This window comes from Falco punctatus, assembly GCF_963210335.1.
Source record: "Falco punctatus genome assembly, chromosome: 1".
Taxonomy (NCBI): Eukaryota; Metazoa; Chordata; class Aves; order Falconiformes; family Falconidae; genus Falco; species Falco punctatus.
In genome coordinates, this window is record NC_137580.1 from 61306156 (window position 1) to 61329465 (window position 23310).

At 39.6% G+C, this 23310-nt stretch overlaps 2 protein-coding genes across 7 annotated transcripts in view; one reads left to right on the forward strand and one right to left on the reverse strand.

Moving 5' to 3' along the window:
* The first annotated feature begins 29 nt into the window (after positions 1-29).
* On the forward strand, positions 30-22673 carry VPS37A (VPS37A subunit of ESCRT-I). 4 transcript variants are annotated; one of them, XM_080391108.1, is made up of 12 exons: positions 30-323; positions 4200-4274; positions 5206-5320; positions 6211-6311; positions 7245-7461; positions 8500-8570; positions 10726-10853; positions 10940-10998; positions 11091-11159; positions 13125-13268; positions 14002-14082; positions 22538-22673. In XM_080391108.1, exons 1-11 carry the CDS (start codon positions 196-198, stop codon positions 14080-14082), a joined length of 1188 nt encoding a protein of 395 aa, XP_080247234.1. In that variant the 5' UTR covers positions 30-195; the 3' UTR covers positions 22538-22673. The 4 variants fall into 4 exon arrangements, with proteins under 4 accessions (XP_080247234.1, XP_080247233.1, XP_080247236.1 ...); XM_080391107.1 differs by lacking the exon at positions 22538-22673 and adding an exon at positions 14311-15048; XM_080391109.1 differs by lacking the exons at positions 30-323; positions 22538-22673 and adding exons at positions 852-1338; positions 14311-15048.
* Positions 22635-23310, reverse strand: part of MTMR7 (myotubularin related protein 7) — a gene marked incomplete at its 3' end in the record, with an annotated part of 72903 nt that continues 72227 nt past the window's right edge. For all 3 annotated transcript variants that reach the window (XM_080389646.1, XM_080389645.1, XM_080389647.1), the window contains one exon: positions 22635-22994. In XM_080389646.1, the coding sequence (XP_080245772.1) occupies positions 22635-22994 (360 nt within the window). The remainder of the gene's footprint in view (positions 22995-23310) is intronic.

Here is a 23310-nt window from a genome sequence, read left to right on the forward strand (position 1 = left end):
CCTCTCCTCCGCCCCGCCACGGCGCGGGTCACGGGCGCGCGGCGCTGACGCTGCCCGCGTGCCACCGGGGGCGGGGCGCCGCTGCCCGGCTGCGGGGCGGGGCGGGGCGCCGCCGCGCGTGCGCCAGCACCGGAGCGAGGCCGGGCCGCGGTGCCGCCGGTGCCCCCGCGCCCGCCGGGCGCCGCCGCGGCGAGGATGAACTGGCTGTTCCCCTTCGCCAAGGGCGGCGGCTCCACCTCGCCCGCCGCGCCGCTGCCCGCCCGCACCAGCCTGCAGCAGCAGAAGCAGCGGCAGATCGAGTCTCTGCGCGGCGCCCACGCCTCGTGAGTGGCCGCGGCCGCGGCGGGGGGGACAGGGCGGGACTCGGCGGCGGCCTGTGAGCCCCGACCCGGGCCCGGCGCCCCCTGCGCCGCCGGGCCTCGGTGTCCCGCAGGCACTGCCGGGCGCGGTGCCGCCCCTTCCCCTCCCGGTGCGGCCCGGCTGGGTCCCGCCGGCCATCGGCCGCGGCGGCGCCTCCGGGTAAACAGGAAGCGGAGTCGCTCCGGTGCGGCCGGGGCCGGCCGAGCCCCGCGGCGCTTCGGGGGCCAGGGCCCCGGCGGGGCGGGTGCTGCGCTGGGAAGCGGGCGGGGCGGGCCGGCCTCACCGGCGGGGCTGCGGCAGAGCCGTGCTCGGCTGCGCCGGCCGCCGCTCCGGGAAGGCAGCGTGGGTAGTTGATGGGGTTTAACGCCCGCAGAGAGCTGCGGAGCGCGTGTGCGGCGGTACCGCCCGCTTTGCGGGAGCTGGCGGTAGGAGCGCGGTTCTTCCAAGGCTAAGGATGAACCGGGCGGGGGGGGGGGGGGGCGTGTGTCGCGGCGCTCTCGCCGGCAGCGGCACAGCAGCGCTGCCGGCTCTGCAAACTGGTTTTCCATGTGCAGTGCGAACTTGCTCGTGCCTGACTGTTCCACAGAAACTGGTGCGATTTAGAGGCTCACCGGCGGGTTTTTGACGCCTGTTCAACAGCCACGCTTTTTACGGCAAAACACCTTCCTTTATCCCGAGACGCCCCAGCTGGGCAGCATGCTGGCCAGTTTTGCCTACTTCTCAGTCTTCTTAAAAGTGTTCATATTTTAAAAGGTGACCCACCATTCATGTATTTCGAGGTATATTTTCAGTGAGCGTGTAAGCGTTCATCGTGCTTCCTAGGAGGTCTGTTGAGGTGTGATGTTTATGTCTGTCTAGGATGTCTGTTGTAGTGGAATGGTAGATGCCTTCAAAATGGTCCAGAAAAAGGAAGGAGAATGTTCTCTGGTATGTCAGACTGAGACTAGGTGTGGAAGAGATACTTACTGTATTTCCAAGGTTAGTAATTGCAGGTGGCTAGATATCCTAATATTCTGAATTATCACACAGGGCATGTAAGTATGGCACTACTGCCAAGTATTGTTGCTCGCTTAATCTGTTTGGAGCCGGTTTCACAAATGGTTTTGAAACACAGCTCACTTTTTGAGGGAGCTGTCTTTGTGGAGATGCAGCAGCCTAACTAAGAAAGTTTTGCTGTACTGGCCTTACTTGGCCTTTTATTTCTTTTTTTTTTTTTTTTTTTTTTTTGTAACAGGGAGTTTAGCTCACCTCAAGCTAAGTCCTCACAAAAGGTGATCGTTTTTTTGTCAGTTGGCTTGCTGAACTGGGTTGCTAACTGTTTGTGTAGGTGCCAGTTCAAGCACAGACAGAGAGCGAATGGACCCTGCAGCCAGGAATGGAGAGCAGTCTTGGGGAGACAGTAGCTGCTCAAATGTGACTTTGCAGCTGTGTTTTCTAGCATACCTGATCTCTCTTGACAGTAGGTATAGAACACCCAAAAATTAGGCAAGGGAAGGAATACATTCTGGCAGAGTGTACTCTTCTGTTAAGAGAAACTTATTACTGAATAAATCTGAGTAACAGCGCCTCAGATGCTGGTGCTTTTTTAAAGGTGTGGCTATTTGTGCAAGTTTTCAGAAGTGCAAAGTTTTTTTGGGGTGGGACCCATGTGCTTGCTTATGGACTCCATAGCAACACAGACCTATAGGATAAGAATATGCATTAAGCATTGCAATACAGTTGTTTCCTAAGCAATGATTGAATAATTGTCATTCTAGGGCTTGTTTTGTCCGATAAGTATATTTAATCATTCATTTATGTGTGTGCCAGCTGTTACTCATTAAATGCTCAAAATAAAATTCTTAGCATGGTGTGTTACCTGAGTTAGGTAAGTTTGTTTTGTGTTGTCTTAAGTCATAAAAGCCCAGTTACATGTGATCTTAATTTTGTTAATGTAGCTAGTCTTCCTTTTCAGGATCTGTTATGGGTTAGAAGCTTGATACCAAGTTTTTGTGAAAAAACTGTTTTCTTGTGATTGCTGCTGTTTTAGCCAAAGTTAAAATGTGTGATTTTTCCAGTGTACCCATTCCCACTTGGGGAAGGGACAACTAACTTTGTCGGTTCAAGGTTTTGCTTAAATGAGGTTAGAACAGTTCGAACAGTTCTGGAGATTCTCGATTTCTTGTTTCTCTCTCCTTGTTCTCTCCCCAGTTCCTACAGGTTTTGCACATGAGTGGAACATAATTATATACCCTTCTCTAAAGGATTTTGTAGCAGGCTATTATAATGCATAACAGATGATTACAGGGCAGGAATGTGGTTGAGAGATTCCAGGAGAATCCTTCAGTTAATAATGAGGAGGTGGTGATTTCAGTGGGTGGTGTATCACAGTAGAGCCCTGAACTCCGATGTGAATGGTCCTGTGCTGAAGATACCTGATAGTTTCTTCAAACAGCGAGTCGTTTCACAGGGAAAGAGCAGATGCTGAGTTGCCTGTGAGAGGAGTAAGGTCAGGCTGCAGAAAGCAAGGTGCATAGCTACGTTTGTGTCTTACTCCATTTATTCCCAAAATCCTGAAAACCACAGTTTTAAATTCTGTGCATAAATAATGCTTTGGAGGGGTACAGAATACTACTAGCACTACGCTTAACACACATTTGCAGGTAATGTGTTTGGGGTTTCTTGAAGAAGTAATTGTATGGAGGGGCATTTCTGAAGCTGGGTGCAAAGAGGCTTTCTGGGAACACCAAGCTGCCATTATTGCCTTTTGGAGCTCTGTTCCCTCCATTCATAAGGTGGCCTTAGAGAGGTGAGGGAGGAGAATATTATTGACCAGGTACAGGCAGGAAATATACATGGAAGGGGAATCGATCTGCTTTTTAAGTTTGTTTTGGTTGAGGCATTGTTAGATGAAGCTAATTTTCTGTTCTCCTTTCTCTCCCAGTCCCAGCTTAGGTATATCTGTATTGTTCAGAAATTCTGCTTCTGAGCTAAGTCTCCCCCTCCCCCTCCTCCTCCTCCTCCTCCTCCTCCTCCTCTTCATTCTTTGGGATGCCAGCTTTCAGAACAGTCTTGCTGTGCGTACAAATTGTAGAGTGCTTTGAGTATTGAAACAACTTCCTATTAATGCAGCTGATTTAAAGATTTTTCTCAATAACTATCTTGTTCCAGGAGAAGCAAATTTGGATTTGATCTTACCAGATTTCATAAGATACATGTTTCTTCACTTGGTGCTTTTCAGGGGGGTCTTTGTTTTGAGTGTCACTGGATTACAGAGTTTTACATTCTTTCAAGTAGCTCTTCTCCAGATCGTTTATTCTTGAAAATATCTGTGCAAGTGCGTAGAACTTGGTGCACGTGGAAAAAACTACTATTAAATAGTAAGCTAATCTGTTAAGGCAGAAGGCCTAGGGTGATGTATGTTCTAAGTACTGATCTGTAGGCAGTGTTGCAGGACAATAGTTGTGAACCACGTGTAATGCCTTGGCAAAGTAAATGTTTTATCAGAAAAAGTCAGTATATGAAAAAAAATCACTGATCTGGTGGCTTAAATTAAGCCACTAAGTGGAGAAATATAAGTTGAGATTGTTGTCAGATCAGCAAGTAGCACAATTTCTCGTACTGTGTTTCTGTTGCTTGGGATCATGTATACGATCTGAAAGTTGAATCTACTATTTTTTTGTTTTAATCTCAATATTCAGTGTAGCATTCAGAGGCATATTAACCAGCCTTATAAATTTTCTTCTTACAAGGCTTTTCAAAACTAAACTAACTACGAAGGTCTGAGGTGATGCCCTTTTTCAGACTTCGGGCTGTTACATTGACCATGAATCGGATGCTAACAATTTCTTCTTTGACAGCATTGCAGAAATTCAGAAAGATGTGGAATATCGACTGCCGTTCACTGTAAACAACTTGACAATTAATATTAACATGTAAGTAGAGTGAAATGCACATCTTGAAAATTAAAATTGTTCTCAAAAATAAGTAATAATAGAACATAAGTGGCTCCCATCTCATAATTAATTTCAGGAACTGTAACCTGAATTTGCATTAATAGTTGTAGTGATACGGGTGAAACTAGTTCTGTAAAAGATGAAGATGCTGAGCTTAAAGCAAAACTATATTTTGCTGTGCTCAGCTCCTAAGATACCTGTGTGGTTTTAGTTGAAAATAAGTAGGAGAAAAACACTCGAGGGTTTCTGATGACTTTGAATCCCCCTAAAACTGAAACTAACCTTAATTAGTAATTTACTAATCTGCTGTAACTCCTAGCTCTTAACGCAGTGAAGCTTCTGGATCGTAAGAAGTGATTTACTGTAACATTTCCTATTAATTTACTTTGGGTGGTGCTTTTTCTCTGGCAAATATTAATGGTATTCCAGTCACAAGTTTTTTGTTACTTTAGCTTGATAACTTGCCTGATACTCTTGCAGATTACGCTGCATTGTCATTGCAGTAGTAACATTTGTATTAGAAAATAGTTTCGTTATGCTACAGCTTTTTCTTTGTCTGTGGACATAATTGCTTCATTGTTATACTACAATATTGTAGTAAATGCTCTCTTCAGTTCCATGGAAGCCCAGTATTCTAATATGTCTGACTTCCAGTTTTGTAATTGAATAATCCTTTTGTGTGCTTCATTGACTGTATTTCAGAGAATCTAGAACGGTTTGGGTTGGAAGGAACCTTAAAGATCATGTAGTTCTAACACCCCTGCCATGGGCAGAGACATTGCTCCTTAACTCTTATCACAGAAAAGTAATTTTATGTAATTAGTAGTACTTTTTCTTTGCATAAGAAGCCGCCTTGTGCAAACTTCAGCATGGGATGTAGCTGTAGTAATGATTATTCTTGTATTTGCAGCTTGCTTCCACCTCAGTTTCCTCAGGAAAAACCAGTTATCAGTGTTTTCCCACCTGTGAGACATCATTTAATGGACAAGCAGGGAGTGTATGTGACCAGTCCATTAATAAGTAATGTATGTATAATCTGTAGTTTCACATATGTCTACTGTTAATAGCAATTTTAATACATGTCACACTACAGTATTGCTAATACTTCTGGTAAAAAAAGACTAGTGCAGATCCTTATCCCTCTCAAACTGTATTTTGAATGGTCTGAAAACAAAAATTCAGTAGTGTTCAGTATACTACTATTTATTCTCCTACTGTTACTGAGTATTCCATGTATTTAAAACTGTTTTAAGTTACGATGGCTTAGAAAGTTCCTATCACTTTTCTTGTTAGTACCAGTAGCACAGTTCTTGTTTCTGTACAGTGTATTCCAAATAAGGAAGAAGGATGCTTTAAGACTGTTTTGTAATTTAGTTCTTTCTATGCTATTAGAAATAGCATAGTTCTTTCTATGCTATGCTATCTATTAGAAAGATGTCAAGGTTTTGGCTCTAATACTCAGGATTTTAATGTGCTGTTCTTCCTTTTTTTTTCTTTCCCTTTTCTCTGCCAACAAGGATGTAGTAGTTTGGTGGGGTGGGGTGAGGTTATGATTTTTTCAGAGTGCAATTAATGCTTTTTGTCTCAAATCTTGATTTCTCCCCCTCTCCGCCTTTGTTTTCACAAATGTAATTTGGTCAGTAAGGTGGGGGGTTTGGGTTGTTTATTGGAAATGTAATTGATTAATTCTTGATTGGTAATAGAATATACAAAAGTCTCTTAGTTTCTGTTCAGTTCTATGTGGTTTTATCGTTTTATTTGGAGCTTATGTATACACAGTTTATATTAGCTGATATGTCTCTGAAATAGCTTCCAGCACTGCCTTGTGGATATAATAAACAGTCAAGTTCAGCACATTTGGAACTATTGGATTCCAGGTGTAATTTTTCTTTCGCATTGTTTTTTTTTTTACCAGTTTACAATGCACTCGGATCTTGGAAAAATTATTCAAAGTTTACTGGACGAGTTTTGGAAGAATCCTCCAGTTCTGGCTTCTAGTTCAACATCATTTCCATAGTAAGTATCTATAAACATGATGAATGGAACTATGTGTGTTAACTTACTTTTTTTCAAAAGAGATGAAATCAAGTATTAGGAGGGCAGGAACAGACATAATGTAGTGGATGTATTGGGAGACGTAGATTCCCTGCTCTTGTAGCATTTCATGTACATGCTTGATGGCATGATTACTTTGAGAAGAAACACTAGATTCCGTTGGAGTTACTGTATTAACATGCTCATGTAACTTCGTGCTTCTGTTTTCTTGAAAAAGAATAAATGCGTATGTTATCAGATGAAATCTTGAACTTGCTGTAGACCATGATCTGAGCCATTGTGTGTCTTCATGCTCTGGTCATATTCTCCCGGGCTTAACAGCTTCTGTTGCACAACTACGCAAGAGAAATTGTGCAATTTAAAGAACTGTATGAAATACACAAAAGTGGTCTGAGACATTACAGCTTTATCAGTAGAATTATGGTTCTCATGGCTGACAATGATACTGGGTTTAGATGCAGCTGCAGTTGTGAATGTAAAAAAAGAAGTAGTTTGTGTTATTTAGAAGTAATTGTGTGTTGCCCAAGCTGTTAAATGCTATACCATAAATAAGAACTAATGTATGACACAGATGCATTTTTCAGGACTTTTACATGGAAACACTTTGTATTTAAGTTCTCATAATTTTTTGAGAAGTAGTTTTCATTTTAATTAAGAGTGTGAGTGTGTATTTGGCTGCTCTATAAGAGTATAGTTTGATGAAGCTGTGTATTATGTTGCAGTTTAAGACATAAAGTAGACTTACTACATTGGAAGTAACTGGAAACAGACAATGCAAAGTTTATAAAAATTCAATCCTGTGTCATGTATGTGGTGTAGTGATTATAATTCAAATGGTAAGATATGCTGTAAGCAGTTGGTTGCTCATGGTTGTGGTTTTTTATTTGTTTTTAGCCTTTTCAACAAACCGGCTGGAATGCCTCCTTATGCTCCTCAGGGGTTTCCATTTCTTCCTCCATACCCACCTCAAGAAACAAACAGAACAATGGCAGCCGTGCCTGTTGCTGAATCAGTTTCTTCAAGCTACACTACAGACAAGCCTGCTGCTCCCTCTTACGGCTTGATCCCTGATCTGCCGCTACCTGTTCCGACAGCAGAAGCAGTGCTTCAGGTCTGTATGCCAGAGTTTTGGTGCTTAAGCTAAAGCTGTCAGACACTGGGGATAATGGCACACAGGGCATTGCTGCAAAACTCAAGGGAACATTCAGAGTGACTGCACTTCATTGTTTTGCTGGTGCTAGGAAAATAACTGTTATTTTGGCTTTGATGAAAAGTTTTTTAGGGCAAACTTGAACTCAGATTTGTCTTTCTGAGCTTTAATGAAACGCGTTATGGTAAATATCTTTGAATATACTTTTTTTTTGGAGCTGCAGTCCCCCATAGTGCAGCTGTAACTGTTTCTTCAGTCATAGAAAATGAGATTCTTTTCTCTATATGGCATTTCCTGCCCAGAACCTATCAGGTGAGAATGATGTGCAGTCTCAAGCCTTTATGTGAATTTATTTCTCATTTTCATGCTTGAAATAGCTTCGCTTCATGGATCTTGTATGTGTGTACTCACAAATTCCCTTTCACTGATGCACTCTGGAAGGATTTTTTTTAATATCCTCTGTAAAAACTTTACAGCTAAATGTTTGGTTTTTATAAAGTCTTTTCTTTAGAAACGAAAACTTTCTTAATCTTGGAAGATGCTTTTGTGGCTTTGTAGAATTTAAAATTTTTACATTCTGTGAAGACAGACTTTCTTTTCCTTGTCTGAAAACTTTTTCCCATGGGATTATAACTTTAAAACCACATGATAGAGATCAAAATGTCAGTCTCTTTCTCTGTGCTCACTTCCTTGAGTTATAGTCCTCCTATGTGTTTCATGGCTCGTTCAGCTGTTACCAAATGGAGGACGTAGCAAGACAGGCTATTTTCCTCCAAAAGTGACTCATCTTTTGTGACATGCCACCTCAAGCATCCCCAAGTATTTTGTTGCCATGGTTGAGTTGAGACATCTTTTTGGAGACTAGTGCTACTATTCTTTCTGCTTTTCCTACTTTTCTTGTTGCTGGCAAATACTCATCTCCAGTTTTGGATTAATCAGGTTAAATATCACGAAATAGCTCTTTGAAAATCTACTAAGCATTTCTAAACTTCTGTTTAGGTTGGCCAGAATGGATTTACTTACAAGATGCCTGATGTTCCTGAGACATTTCCAGAACTCTCAGAATTAAGGTAAATTTTCAGAAGGTGCCAAAACATTCCGTAGTCATTAAAAGGCAATTACCACTGGTCTGTATCTGATTTTTGTCAAAAGTCTGTATACATCGCTGAAATGTTTTTGTAGATAACATCAATAGGAGAACTACGACTTAACCAAAATTGTAGAGTTAGGAAGTAAGCCAGCCCTGCATTCCAATGTGCTGCTTGTTTAGGATTTTCTCAACAGGAACAATACTTCAGGATTCAACACCAGGTAAAAGAGCATTTATTTTTATATTTCCTAACATACTAGTGTTCTGTTGTCTTCCAGTGACTTAATTTCTGCTAATATGGTAAGCATACCTTTTGAAGGAGGAAAGGGGACAAGGAAATGGACTTGAGACTGGTTTACAGATTGCATTCTCTTAATTCACAAGGACTTTGTGAGCAGCTCAGCATGTGCAGGGCGGTTGGGTCAGGTAAATCCAGGTGGTAAACATGCCAGGTGTCCCAGTGCAAATCACTTCCACATCTAAATACTTCATACACATATTACACAAATATTTTAATCAAAAGCATGTCCTGTCACAATTCAAAAAAATTGTATTAGTTACTGTTCCCAGCAATTTTTTCAGGTCCAATGAGACGGCCTCCTGGATCATTTATCTGGGATTGAACAGATTATACAGATTAGCTATTAATTCTGAAAGGATCTTAGGAAATTGGTTGCTTTCTGATCTCACATATTTATGGTGGTGTCATAGTTCAGCACTTGAAAACTCCTTTCAAAAAAGGAAAAGACCTTTGGTGAGAAGGTCTTCTGTTTTTGGGGGCGTTTTTTGTTTACCTTGACACCTTCCTAAGAGCCGATTTCATTTAGCTAAATCAACTGTAAGTTCTGTTGTGTAGAAGAAAGCTAGGGGTTTGGGGAGGAAGTGTAATTTGTTTTAACAAAACATTCAAATCAAGTTTGGTTCTTTCGAGACGACTGGATTAAAATTCCATGAATCTTCTGATCACAAATGGTAATGCAGCTGTTCTGCGTAGCTCTGTTGTGTGTAGGTGGCAAAGGTTTTGGTAGTTGGGGGGGCTGCATGGGTGGCTTTTGTGAGAAGGGGCTAGGGGCTGCCCCTGTGCTAGGCACAGCCAGCTTGGCAGCAGACCCACTGCAGGACAGCTGAGTCCGTTAGTGAAGTGAGTGGTGCCCCTATGAAAACACATTTAAAGAAGAGCAAAGCCTGCAGAGGCAGTGAGGATTGAGGGGAGGGAGTGGAAAATTGTGAGAATGCTGCAAACAACAAGGTCAGAGAAGAAGGGGAAGGAGGTGATCCAAGTGCCAGAGCAGATACTCATCTGCAGCCCATGGAAGTTTTGGAAAAGACCAGAGTAGAACAGGTGTTTCCCTGTAGCCCGTGGAGAGGACGAGACGGGAGCAGGTATCTACACCGCAGCCCATGGAGCACCCCACACTGGAGCAGGCGGGTATGCCCTGAAGGAAACTGCAGCCGTGGAGAGCCCACACTAGAGCAGGCTGTCCTGCCAGGAACTGCAGCCTGTGATGGAGAGGGACCCGTGCTGGAGTAGGGGAAGAGAGCGAGGAGGCAGGAGCAGCAGAGACAAACTGTTACAGATGGGGACGGCCACACGGGCAATTCCCCTTCCTCCCTGCACTGATGGGGAATGAGAGTGAAGTTGAGCCTGGGGTCAAAGGGGGTGAGGTGTTTTAGTTTTTGTCTTTCTTTTTCATCATCTTAATATAATGGCAATATAATTAATTTTTCCCAACCTGAGTGTGTTTTGCGGGTCATTGTATAATTGGTAAGTGATCTCACTGTCTTTATCTTGACCTACAAGCTTTTCCCCTATATCCTGTTGAGGAGGGAGACTGAGAGAGCAGGTGGGCAGACATCTGGTAAATGGCCACGGTCAACCCACTGCAGTAGCATCAAAAAACACTTCATAGGAAGTAAGGCTTGAAATGAGAGGTACTTTTTAACATTAAAGCTCACTGCTGCAGATAGTAGAACCCACAGTCCAGGAGAAAGGGGAAACATAAGCTCTGGTCATGTTGTATATCTGTAAAGTCCCAATAAATGCCTCAAACTTTTGACTTTTGGCAGAAATTAGTAACTCTACACGTAATGTTTGCTGTTAGCTTTAAATGTGCTTTCTTTCTGTTTGAATGTAGTATATCGCAGCTGACCAGTATGAACGAGCAAGGAGAAGTGCTACTGGAACAGTTTGCAGCTTTACCACAACTGAAGCAAGTCATTACTGATAGAAATGAGTTAGTGAAAAGCATTGAAGAGCTGGCAAGTAAGATGTTAAAACATTAGCATCTGTGTCTGTTCTGCACATTGAATCCTCTAAAAAAAGGCAGTAATAGTGATTTTGTTTTACAGAAAAAAACTTGTTGCTGGAGCCTACTCTCGAGGCAAAAAGACAGATGGTGTTGGATAAAGTAAGTGGACAATAAAATCTTTTTCAAAAATATTAGCTGTAACATTCTGTTTTTTTTCAGGGGGAAAACATTCTTTTTCTTCTTCCTTCCAGTATGAGCAACTGACACAGATGAAAGCAGCCTTTGAAAAAAAGATGCAAAGACAGCATGAACTTAGTGAGGTATAATCTCTATATCATATTATCCTTTAAGACTACTTCAATAAAACTGAAGTTTTGATTGGGATCTTTAACCATAAAGAATATTCTTCTAGTTAAGCCCTTAATTTTATATGAAATAGATTCACATCAAGTATGAAATGAAATGGAATGAAGTACCAAACAGTTGGAAAGCAAAACAGTGTTATGGTTGCACAACTGGGGTTTTGGGTTGTGATTTGGTGGTTTTTTTTTTAATGCTACAATACAAGCAAAGTTGGAAGAGTGTGATGAGCTTTTAGAGCTGTTCATAAGTACAATCCTGGGTCAGACCAGTTTTAAGAATAGAAGGCTTTTTAAAGAAGGTTTGTTTAAGTAATGATAACCACTTAACATAATGAGCTTGTAAAACTGTACCAGATTAAAATGATTCAAACGATTGCTTCAGAAACTTAAATTCTGTGATTCACTGGGTATGCTTAACTGTGGGCAACATGTTATATGTGCTGTCAAACTTTGTACATTCTAAAGAGCAAATAGGGTAAAGTCGTAACTTCAGAAAGCAATTTGGGGAAGGAGAATGATTTCTTAGCATGTTTACCAGAATATGTGTTAGAAGATGTAACTTCTCATAAACAATTTCTGTGCTGAAATCATCATTATTTGCAAGATTTGTCACCTCTTGAGAATACAACCGTCCATCAAAATAACATGCATAGTACCTGAATATCAAAATGTCCACAAAGCAGCAAAATAACAAACAGAAAGTTACGTGACAGCAAACTGAATGATTTCATAGGTGATCTAAATGAATTAAATGATCCCTCACTTGAAAACCAGAATAGTCTGACTCCTATTGCCTCCTTTCTGTGTGATGTAAGTTGGCTTTAAAGTGGGTGGAGGTGTAGTTGGCATTGAGAAACTTTCTGTTTCTGTAAGAAGCCACTTAAAAACAGGACATATTACCCCACTGCTACATTACCTTTTCTTTTGTCTAAGTTAGATTTGCTGGTTGAATTTAACGATTGTTAGGAGACTGTGAGTTGAGGAGTTGCAGATGGATTTTTCTGCTGTTTTTCCACATATGTGCTGTATCTTCATGTATTGATGTTCACTGTACGCTACCTGGTATCTCTTGTTATCTCCCCTTAAAAGTTCCAGACAAGTCTTTTTACTTGTACTGTAGATGAATTTTAGTCATCTTCTATTACAGCAAACAGTCCTTATTTTGCACAAGATTAATTAAACAGGAAATTTCTGATTGCAGTTTTATAGTACCTAAGTAAAATATTTTTCATGGGGTAGATGGAGGGTAGTCCGAGCAACTAAAATCCATAAATACCTTAATTTTGCAGTTCTGGCTCTGTACAGACTCCTACTGAAGACGTGAATCATGTTCTGATTAACTGCCCAAACATATTAGAGGAAAAATAATGAAATTACATGCAATATACACAAGTAAGGTTTGAGGAACAGAAGAATGAGTATACTGGTTTAGATTAGCAGCCCATCTGCTTCTTGAGTAGGTGCTTTTTCCTTTCCTGTCTTCCTCTCCACAGTCATTTCAAGGGTATTTAAAAGCTGAACGGTAAGTGCTATTTTACATTTTTATACTTCTCAGGGTCGCTACTGAGTTTCAAAAGTAGACCCTATGTATTGAAGTCACTTGAAACACTAGTTCTATTCAGAAGTCACATTTCCAAGCTCTCTGCTGTCTGACAGTATAGGGTAAAAGTTGAAAAGCTTTATACATCTTTTAGAATGACTGTGCATGAAGACCTAAACTAGCAATGCTTTTCTCACATTGGATCTTTTCTAGTTTAACAAGCTGTGCTGTTTCTTGGACATTAAGCTTCCATCTGGTCACTTAGGCTTTTATGTAATAATAATGTTCTTCACATAGTTCATGTTTAGTCATTTATCTTTCTTATCGGAAAGGTAGGTTTTGATGGACAGTTCAATATTACATAGGAGTTTTTATTTTCATAGAGTTGCAGTCCAAGTGCTTTGCAGGCCAGACTTAAAGTAGCTGCTCATGAAGCTGAAGAGGAATCTGACACTATTGCAGAAGACTTCTTGGAAGGCAAAACAGAAATAGATGACTTCCTTAGTAGTTTCATGGAAAAGAGAACAGTACGTAATATACAAATTATTCTAATCTGAGAGATCTACAACACATAGTGAATAAATTTAAGACCTAAGAGTTTGAGCAGTTCTGTGGTACACAACAGTGCTTTAATAAGCTTCAACAGAAGAAAATATCCCTAAGTGGCTTCAGTCTGTTTAGAATATAATCTGTGTTGTGAAGGCACAAAGTTTTTAAGGCAGAAGTGCAAAGGTCTCCCGCATTAGACCCTTGTCGTGTGGTGTTGTAGGTTTTTTTGTGCCACTGTCTTCTATAACCTGTATACAGATACAAGGAAGGTAGCCACATGGACAAGTTTAAATTTGGTAAGTTGACATAGAATGACACATTATATTAAGCAACCTTTATGTTTAATTTATTAAACTTCTTAAACTAATTATTCTGTTGATGGCTATCGCCAAATAAGTAACTGAGGTTCAAAACCCACTGCTCTTGCTCATGCTGTGACAAGAGCAATTTACTGGGTAGCATACCTTTCTTTAGAGGTGCCTATAAATGCATTTCATAACATAGGAAACAATTCTCTTGTAAGCAATTGTGAATGGAGTTATCTTACCAATACAGACCGTTGTTCAGCCTGAAGCTTGGAAGGGAGGGGGTTCACAGGGCTTTCTTTTTTTAAAGAGCCCGCAAGGTAGCTAAATTATTAAAGAGAAAACATAGTATGCATTATAGAAATATGCCTTTCAGGATTCACTCTTGCTATGTCTTGTTTTGTAGCTCTGCCACTGTAGAAGAGCCAAAGAGGAAAAACTTCAACAGGCAATAGCAATGCACAGCCAATTTCATGCTCCGCTATAGGTAAACTGCTGCTTTAATATTTGCCGTAAACTTTCTGTTTTTTAAATAATTCACCTCATCGTCACACACCTACAAACTGCTAACTGCAAATGAATTTGTTGCAATGCTCAGTGTTCTAATAATGCTTTCTGTGCAAATCAAGTATGTACTGCATCTGTTGTTATGTTTTAAATAGAACTAACTTCTGGAGAAATTAAAATATCTAATTATAGAAATTTGTCTTTACAGACTTCCTGCAAACTACACCTGCCAAGAGAACAAGTGAAAAACCCAATAAAGCACACTTTTTAATAACTATTATTTGCAAATAAGCATTTCATCTTATGGTTGTATTTATAGAAGAGATTGTATACAGAGTTGGGATGGTTTTTGTACAAATTAGAATGTCTCTTTATATTCTCATTGTACTCAAGAATCCTTCTATTGCAATCTTTGCACTAATTTCTTGTATTTATTGTTGATAGTTCCTACTATATTTAAGTTCCTGCTGCTATACTCCATTCTTCAGAGACTGATTATCTAAACATGTAATTTTGACTAGCTTTTTACATTTTTATAAAAACATAATTCATATCTTTTTTGTATTTTGAATTTTAAGCATAGATTTGGCTTGATCTGTGGAAGAGTTTGAGATAAGTGGTGATAGGGCTTTGGAAAATGAAGAAGTTCATAATTTGAGATTGTTAGTGGATTTGATTCACAAGCTGTCTTTTCTTGAAGCCAAAATGTTTAAGAACAAGTTTTTTACTTTTAAGTAATATTACAGAACTGAGTATAGCCTGTATTGTGTTTTCGATAAGTAGATTTGGATTAAGCAAAGGATGTGTTAGAACAAATTATATTGGAATCAAAACAGAATAAATGATCTCTGTGTAGATTTGGTATGTTGCTCAGTAGCACTGAAGCGCTTGATTTCAGGTGTGGCTTGGTACCTACTACTGTAATTAAACACAATTTTCATCTCAATTTCATTTTCACATTTTTTTTTGCTTATAGGAGAAATAATCAGATCACCTCACAGTTTCTGTTTTATGCAATATGAGTATGTTCATCATGTGAGGAACTCAAAAGCACTTTACAAAAACTAGTTCTGAAGTTCTTTGAAGTAGCAGTTATTTTTTTCCTAATTTTAAGCAGCAAAGAAACTAATTTGGCTGGAGTTGCATAGTGTGTTATGTTAAGGCCAGTGATTAAATTTGGAAGTGAGACTTAATTCTGCCCTTTAATCACTGAACCTTTCTTCTGGTGAGCTGTCTTTTTTTAGGGTGGGGGTATATCTGGTGAGAATGGATAGGACCAAGTGCAGTATTCTATAGGAGAAAAATACAGCCCCTACAGAGATGCATGTGTGGTCTCTCTTGCTGTTGCAAAAAGACTCATTCTTTTTGTCAGCGCATTAGGTTTTCATGGAGATAGTCAAGTTCCAGAAGAACAGAAGAAGTTGTACAGTTCTGAGACATAAATAAGATAAAGCACTGATTAAGTAATGTATCAGGAATCCTGCTTCTTTCTGATCAGGAAGCAGTCTGGAGATAAACCTCTTAGCCAAGACACTGGCTCTGTGTTACCCAGATAGGGTCACAGAACATCACGGATTCAAGTCTTAAACTAAAGCATGTCAATCCAAGCGAACACTTTTCTGTATCACTAATCTTCAGTCAGCCCTAAACTTGAAGCTCTTCTAGCAAAACGCAATAAGGTATTTTTTCTGACTTGGAGAAAAGCAAGTAAATTTTGGAGCTGGGAAAATCACTTTAAGTGCAAGAAGTCTGTTCCACAGGCTAGTGAATCTTCAAATGGGGCTTTAGTCTCAGCCTTATCATACTCTACAGTACTGTGGTTGTCTGTCTTAAGCTACTGCCTTTCAGGGTGAGTAAACTATTCACTGGTACTTGATGGGATTTTTCTTTGTAGAGCTGGTCCAAGTTCTGAGATTAGATGTTCCAAGAAAACAGAACTGTGGTCCACATCAAAGAAGATACTTGGGTGCCTGAAAAAATCAACAGGTTGTATGTGCCGTGGTTAAGCAATAATTTTAGACTATCTTCCAAAAAACATTTCTCCTGACGGTACATAGTACTGCTTGAATATTGACATAGCACTTTTGCTAATGTGCTAACTAAAGCCCTAATTAAAAATGAGATTGCTAAGGTTTCCAAGCAGTTCTGGACTTGGGTCTCTGAGTAGTGGGATTTCTGCAGCTCTGGAGAAAAGTTAGATTTAAGTCATCAGTGTTGCCTTCTTGGCAAACTCCATCTGGCTTTGCGCGCAGTGTGCAAGTTGGTTTGGGTCTTACTCAGAGTATCTAGCCAACAGTCTTTATTAAAGACTAGACACAAATTCTCTACAGGGCTGGCTTTCTGTTGCTGTTTCTTCACTATAAGGAGAGAAAGGTACAGGTGGCCAAACGTCTGGTGCTCTTCCTGAGTTGGGCTAGTATCTTTATACATTCTATAATGGCATGAAATGACAGACTTCTGTCCTCATCTGCTGCCTCCTGTTGAAGGTTGTGTGGTGTATTATGGTGCTCTACTGTGACTGAACTCTCTAGCCAGGTCACCTTCAGGAGATTTGCTTCCCAAACCAGTACAAGTTCTCAACACTTCAGCTTTTCCTTACAGTTTTGTGAGCAAATTTACAAATACAGGACTTCTCCCTGCAGTCCTGATGATAGTGGAGGACAGTCTAGAATAAAATGTCACGATTCAGGGCAAGTTCTTAGTACAGTGTTTCTTCTTCAGGGATATGAAAGTTTAAGGTCTTCTCTTTTCTCCCTTTCTATTCTCTCTCCTATCGTTCCTATTCATAAGATTACTTTTTTCCCATATTTTTTTAGCCCTTTCTGCGGTCACAAACCCATCCTCTAGAAAAGCAGCACAGAAGTCTGTGTTCAGTGGTGTGCTAGGTTAGCTACGGCTATCCTGTCGCACACAGGAGCAGCCAGCCGGTTTTCTGGCCTTTAAAGGACAAGCCAACCTGCTGCTGGTTTGAGGTTGGTTGGTTTGTTTGTTTGTTTTTCTTTTAGTCCTACACTGGTTGTGCCAATGGGAACATTTTTCTTCATAGGTAATCATCATGCTTTTACCAGAAGACTCAGTCGAACACTGATAATGCTCTGTCAAAGTTTTGGGGGGGGTTGGCTTCTAGCAAGTTAAGCGCATTCCTTGCCTTGTTTTGCTGAAACATGGTGAGTAGGTGTGTACCCAGCTTTATAAACAATATCCTATGAAGTGTAACAGAACAGCAGCTGCTGCTAGATGCATATTCTACAATCTTTTAAAATGTGTCAAGCGAACTCTTAAGCAATCTGGAATGGTAGGCTACATACAGTGACTGGTTTCCCGAGAGCCTTGCACTGTGTCGTACTTACGCTGAGGTGTTCTGCCAAGTAGAAAAGTGAAATAAATGAGCGAGAAATAAAAAAGTAAGGAGGTGGGTTGTCTCTTGCGTTGCAGTAGTTTGGGGTGGGGCGAGGGTACATTCTGTATTGTAACTGCTAATTGAGTCTGGGGTTTGCCTAATTTTAATATCTGATCTTACTGCTAAATATTTTCTGTGGCTGAGTTTAGGCCTCTCGTTTCTTCCCTGAGTCTTAAATCCAGAACTGAGTTCTCCATGTAACAGGTGTAACTGATGCTGTTGCAGACCAGAGAAATTTTAAAATGTAAGTCTGAAATCAAGTAGGTTTTGTTTTGGGGTGATCTTGTATACAACTAGTGTTAATGGTACATTCTGCTGAGGCTTACAGAAGAAAGGTTTCCTAGATTTCAGAGTGTATTTGGCATGCTAACCTTTCTGAAAGATGGGGATTATCAGGCACGTACAGCTGTGCTAGCCACTACTACAAGCCAGGAGACTATAATAAAGTTCTAAGCAGTATCTAATGATCTACTGTAGTTCTGTTTGCTCTGTACATACTCCTGCGGTTTTGCCACTTTGGACCTTGACCAGATGTGGACGTTGGAAATCTTTTAGTTTTGTTTTTGTCCAAGTTCCTAGTCCTGCTCCCTTCAAAGACTTAAGATAAATCTTTAAAAAAAAAAAAAAAGAGACCTTCAAGTAAAACTGAATCAAAACGCTGGCAAAAAAGTTAAGTCCGTTATCACAGCCTTACTGTGTACATTATTCTGAACAGTAAATACTGTAATGTGTTAAACTTAGAAATAAAGGCTTTGGGGTTTTTAATATGTCTTGTAATTGTCTAACTTAAAGATAGAGTTGGCCATTGCAGGATACAGAATTGTGTAGGAAATGGATGCAGTAAGCTACTCAAGGACAAACTTCTACTCTTTGCGTGTAGTGATTTGAGCTTTTCCTGTTTAACTCTAATAAAAGCAGTAATTCTTGGAGCCACCTCCACCAAAATGGGCTTTGAAAACTCTTACTCATCTGTGGCTACTGCTTTTCTAAATGCCTTGTTTTGGTCAGATGCCTGTAGAGATCAAATTTATATGTAGTAATAAGCTATAAAGAAAGTTTGTGTAAGGGAATACCTTAACATAAAGAATTGTGTTCTTTAGTCTTCAGAAACAGAATAAATTAATCTGAATAACCATGGCAACCAGCAGACTTAAAAATGAGTCCTTCCCTGATTTCAGTCACAACAGTTCTGGTGGACCTGTAAGAGTTCATTAGCATCTCGCCAGAGTGATTTATATTGAAAGACCACTAAATGTTACTTTAAGATTTAATGTGATTTGATTTGCTGGCTCCAGGTGCTTTACTGGCAATATAAATAATATAAATAAAGTTGAATGCTTATTTTACCTTTCCTTCGCATCACCCCAATCTCTGGCAGTGTTTCTGGCTTCTCTGAAATTGGGGTCTGCTGTATGCTTGGCCGGAGATCTTCGGCAGGTTTTTCACTAGTCTTGGTAATGTGATAAGTTTACCTACTTTTAACTTATCCCACTACACGTTCCTCTCTTCCCAAATAAATTGTCAGTGACTTCACTGTCCTTGGACAATTTTTCAGTCACTGCGGCATTTCCCTGTCTCTGCACTACAGCGCGTAAGGGTGACTAGCTAACCTAATGGCTACACCCAACCTTCAGCCCATGCAACCTTTAGCCCAACCCTGTTGCCTTGACTGTGGTGTTTGTGATATACTTTAGGACTCCTGTGTGTAGATCAGGGCAGCGTCCACATAAAATCATCAAGTTAGCTGGTCAACAGTGGTGAAATGCTTATCTTCATTGCAAAGGCTGCCTCCTTGTTGCTGGATTTTAATTGTTACTAGCTTGTATCATCAGTCTTGCATGCTATGCAAACTGGCTTGCCACAGGCTTCAAAGAATGTGGTTCCCTGCCTTACTGCCAAGGAAGTTTACTTAGAACTTAAAAGTTCTTTACTTACTTAAAAAACTTTACTTAAAAAACTTTAAAGTTCACAAAGAACTTTACTTCCCTGCCTCTCTCCTTTTACTTACTTTTTTCTTTTTCTCTCCTTACTTTTAATGATATTCTTCAGTCTGGGTTGTGCCCTCCAACTTCTTTATTTTTCATCTTTTCAGAATCCATTACCAGTTTACCAGCTTCATCTATGTCTTATATAGAGCTACCTATAAAAGCAGCTAGTAAAGCTTTCTTTCTGTTCTTTAGATGATGACCTTCTGTAGAGGAAACTTCAACTGTTCTATCCCATTGGCATCAGTGTCCTTTAGATGCCCATTTTCATGCTAAAGAACAGCCTGAAGCTATTGAGGCTAAAATGACACCATTGATATCTGTAATGCTCTTTAGTCCTTTCTTCCCAGCAGTTACGTTCCTGTGTGTCCTATTGCAAATTACAGTCAGCTTATGCCAAATTTGCAAGGATTTGCAGCAGAGGGGAGACCCCACAAGGCTATGAGAAATCAATGTAGTTTATAGTGTGGTTTTCTCATGCTTCTTGTTTTGCATTCCCTAAAAAAAACAAACACAACCCCCCCCCCAAAAAAAAAAAAAAAATAAAATAAAATTAACTAAATTCTTAGTTAGATTTCTCCACAGCTTAAACTAAAGGATTCAAGTACTGAAGGAAGGAAGATACAAAAAATCCCTTGATCTCAGTGACAAAGTCACTGGAGTAAATGAACCGTATTACAAAAGTTGGGAAAGCAAACCTTTGTTTCATTCACTGGTGTGAAATAACATACACTAAATGACCCAAGTGTTTATTTGAAAGTGTTTCTCAGCAGGCTAATAATGGCACACATACATACATTACAATGAAAACAGTAGTAGCTAATGCTGAATTCCAAGGACTGAAAGACACATCACAGAGAGCTGCTAAGTAAAGGCATAATATAAAATGTTAATATGTTAATATTGTAGTTGTACAGCTAATTACAAGGAGTTGCATAAGCGACATGAAGACAGTGCTTTGAATCTGCATATATTGCTGTTCTGCATTTATTTCTGGACATGTCTAATAAGGACATAATACAATCATACAGAATTTTACATTTTAAAGATATGCAATAATATTGCACATTTTCAAACTCATTTTTAGGCAGAATATTTGTGAGGTTGTTTTTGTTGCTGACTTTGCAGCATGTTTCTTTAGTTTGAGAAAACCCATTTAAAATCTCCTTTAATACGATAAATTTTACAGGCTGTGTTCAAAATACGAAACATTTTTAAAAGTACGATTAAAATTGGGGCTTCATTAAAAATTCATAAAGATTAAAAAACAGAAGGCTAGATTCTCAACAGAGTATAAATTATAGCTGTATTTATTTCAGCTAAGCTACAGTGATTCATCAAATTGAGTATCTGACCTTTCCAGTATAATACTAAGATAAATTTTGTTCTTAGGTATTGAATTCTTTGTTCAAAGGCAGCAGCTCCCTTAAGAGGGATTTTAATAATACTGAAGTTTACCTAGTCATTTTTAATAACATCAAGTTCCTAGAACAGAATGAAAAGCTATTCCATAAAAGCAGACTGAATAATAAAATCTAGAACTTCTGAACTGAGGTATATTTATATAATTTAGTTCTGCCTGTAAGTCCATATTTGATGGACTAGTATGAAATGCAATCAAATTAAACTTATATTACTACTGCTTTACTTTACTAGAATTCAGTACCACATTGTCTCCAAGCAGGTAAGAGCAGCCATATGAATTATATTTTTAGCTGTGTGCTTTAATTAAAAACAAACAAACAAAAAAAAACCCACCAAACACTTGGAATAATTACATCCCAATATGGAAGCCTTTTTAGTGAATTTCAAAACATCCCAAATCTTAAACATTTTTCAGTGGTTTACTTCCATACCTATGATTATGAAAGCTATTACTCCCACTCTTAAAAAAATATAAAAATTCTTAAACCAAACCAGATTAACCTTTCTGTTATGGTGAATCAGTCTTCTTAAGTTAGCATTGCCATGCTCTGTTCAGGTTGGCAAATGCTAAAAGAGAAATCTTGTGTGAAGATAAAGAAAAACCCCTTGGCTGTAGTTAGTTTATTTTGAACAGTAAAATTTGGAAGAAATAATTGTTTAGAACAGTTCCTTTATGGGCATAACCTTTCTGTAGTTCTGAAAGTGACACTTTCGTAAGTGATTTCTGTAAGTGATTTTTGGATTCCTTGTTCTCTCTACTGTGTATGTACCTCAGTCACACTTAAATAAAACATTTTTAAGTAGGAATCAGATAGGCTGAAGAACTGGGGAGTTTCTTACTTTAAAATTTTACCTTTATATCTTATGTAGGCTGTTTGGAACAAGGGTAAGTTATAAACAATCAAACTTGAGAACAAACCATAAAAGAGGCTAGAGTATACCGCCTAACACACCTTTCATTGTAAGGGATGCTTTATCACAAAGGCTGTAAGTATCGTTATGTTCCTTGAAGTTTTGCTCACAGAAACTACTGAACTTGCAGCACAGGTTGAGAGTTGAGTACACACGGGATGCATTCATGTGCAGCAGCAACAGCTTACTAAAGGCTATTTTTGCAGGATCAAAGCTTCATTTGTCCCCTAAGAAAGCATGTCCATTTGTTAGTTTTACTTTGCTGTAAAGGATTCTAGTAGGAGAATATGCAAAATAATGGTTGGAATTCAAAATGTAACACTTCCCACAAAAAAAAAAAAAATAGGTGAGGAATATACACAATATGTCTGAAGGCAAAAGAACTCTACAAAAAGTAAGTTTTGACTGATTCACCAGTAAGGCTAACACTAATGAATCTTCAACCTTGTCCCTGTGTATAAGAGTGTACTTTGGAATTTCACGTCTTTGGAGAAGAACTATTATTTTGTACAATAAATATTATGGAAATGTACAAAGGAATAATTATGTACAGCACTGATAAAACAAATACTACATTGGCTTGACTACTATATATAACAGCAGTTATTACCTTTCTTTAGCATTATGTCCTAAAACTAATAATGGCTTGTTCTGCTTAGATCTTTACTTACACAATTGCACAGTAGTTCCCTTTCTTTGGGTTATTTCTTTAGGCCACATACCACTCCCATTCTTCACCCCATGAAAAGATGTTGTTCCAGACTGTGAGGGACTCGGCTTCACCTGGATCCTTGCTGTTGCGAAGGTATTTCAGACCACCAGAAACACAGCCTCATCTGAATCCTTGCCACTGTCTTCACTAGGCAAGCAGCCACCCCCGCTTGGGGACCTACAACTTAAGTCCTCCACGCCAGACTCCTGATCACTGTTAGCTGAGAGGTCAGGATCCGAGCTTTTCAGGTTGTCCTGTGTCAAAATCAGGGCTGAATCTTCTTCATCCCCTTGCGAAGGGCTCCGCGATGGGAATGATTTTAGGTCGCTGCTATACTCCTGCGGAGTGTTAGCTAAGCTGTTGCTGGAATTAAAAAGCCCTAACTGTTTGCTTTGGTCTTGTTGCTTACTCTTGTCTTTATCATTGTCTAATTGTGATTTCTGAAGATTCGCCAACCTCTGAAATAAAGGAAATGGTGTATATATTACAGGGATACATTTAGGGCCCAGAAATCCTCCTATGTGTCTTTGCCTTTTAAAAAAAGAAGTAATAATCTGAGTTCAGAGCCCAACCCAGTTAGCAGCCTTTAAAACTGCCTGTTTGCATTTATGGAGTATGAGAAGTGCACAGTTTGTCACAAACTAATGCCAAATTACAGCATCACAATTCCCTCTGAGTTACAGACAGATATAAAACTTCTTCCAGGAGCAGTACTTGGTGCACTGACAGAGGAGAAATTTTATCTCTAAAGAAAAAAAGAAACCACCCCACTGT

What these genes read in the sequence shown, in the direction of transcription:
- VPS37A (XM_080391108.1), top strand. Translation starts at nt 196, where the DNA reads ATGAACTGGCTGTTCCCCTTCGCCAAGGGCGGCGGCTCCACCTCGCCC. An exon ending in TTGACAATTAATATTAACAT is followed by an intron (nt 4,275 to 5,205) that starts GTAAGTAGAGTG and finishes TTGTATTTGCAG; the next exon opens with CTTGCTTCCACCTCAGTTTC. An exon ending in CCAGAACTCTCAGAATTAAG is followed by an intron (nt 8,571 to 10,725) that starts GTAAATTTTCAG and finishes GTTTGAATGTAG; the next exon opens with TATATCGCAGCTGACCAGTA.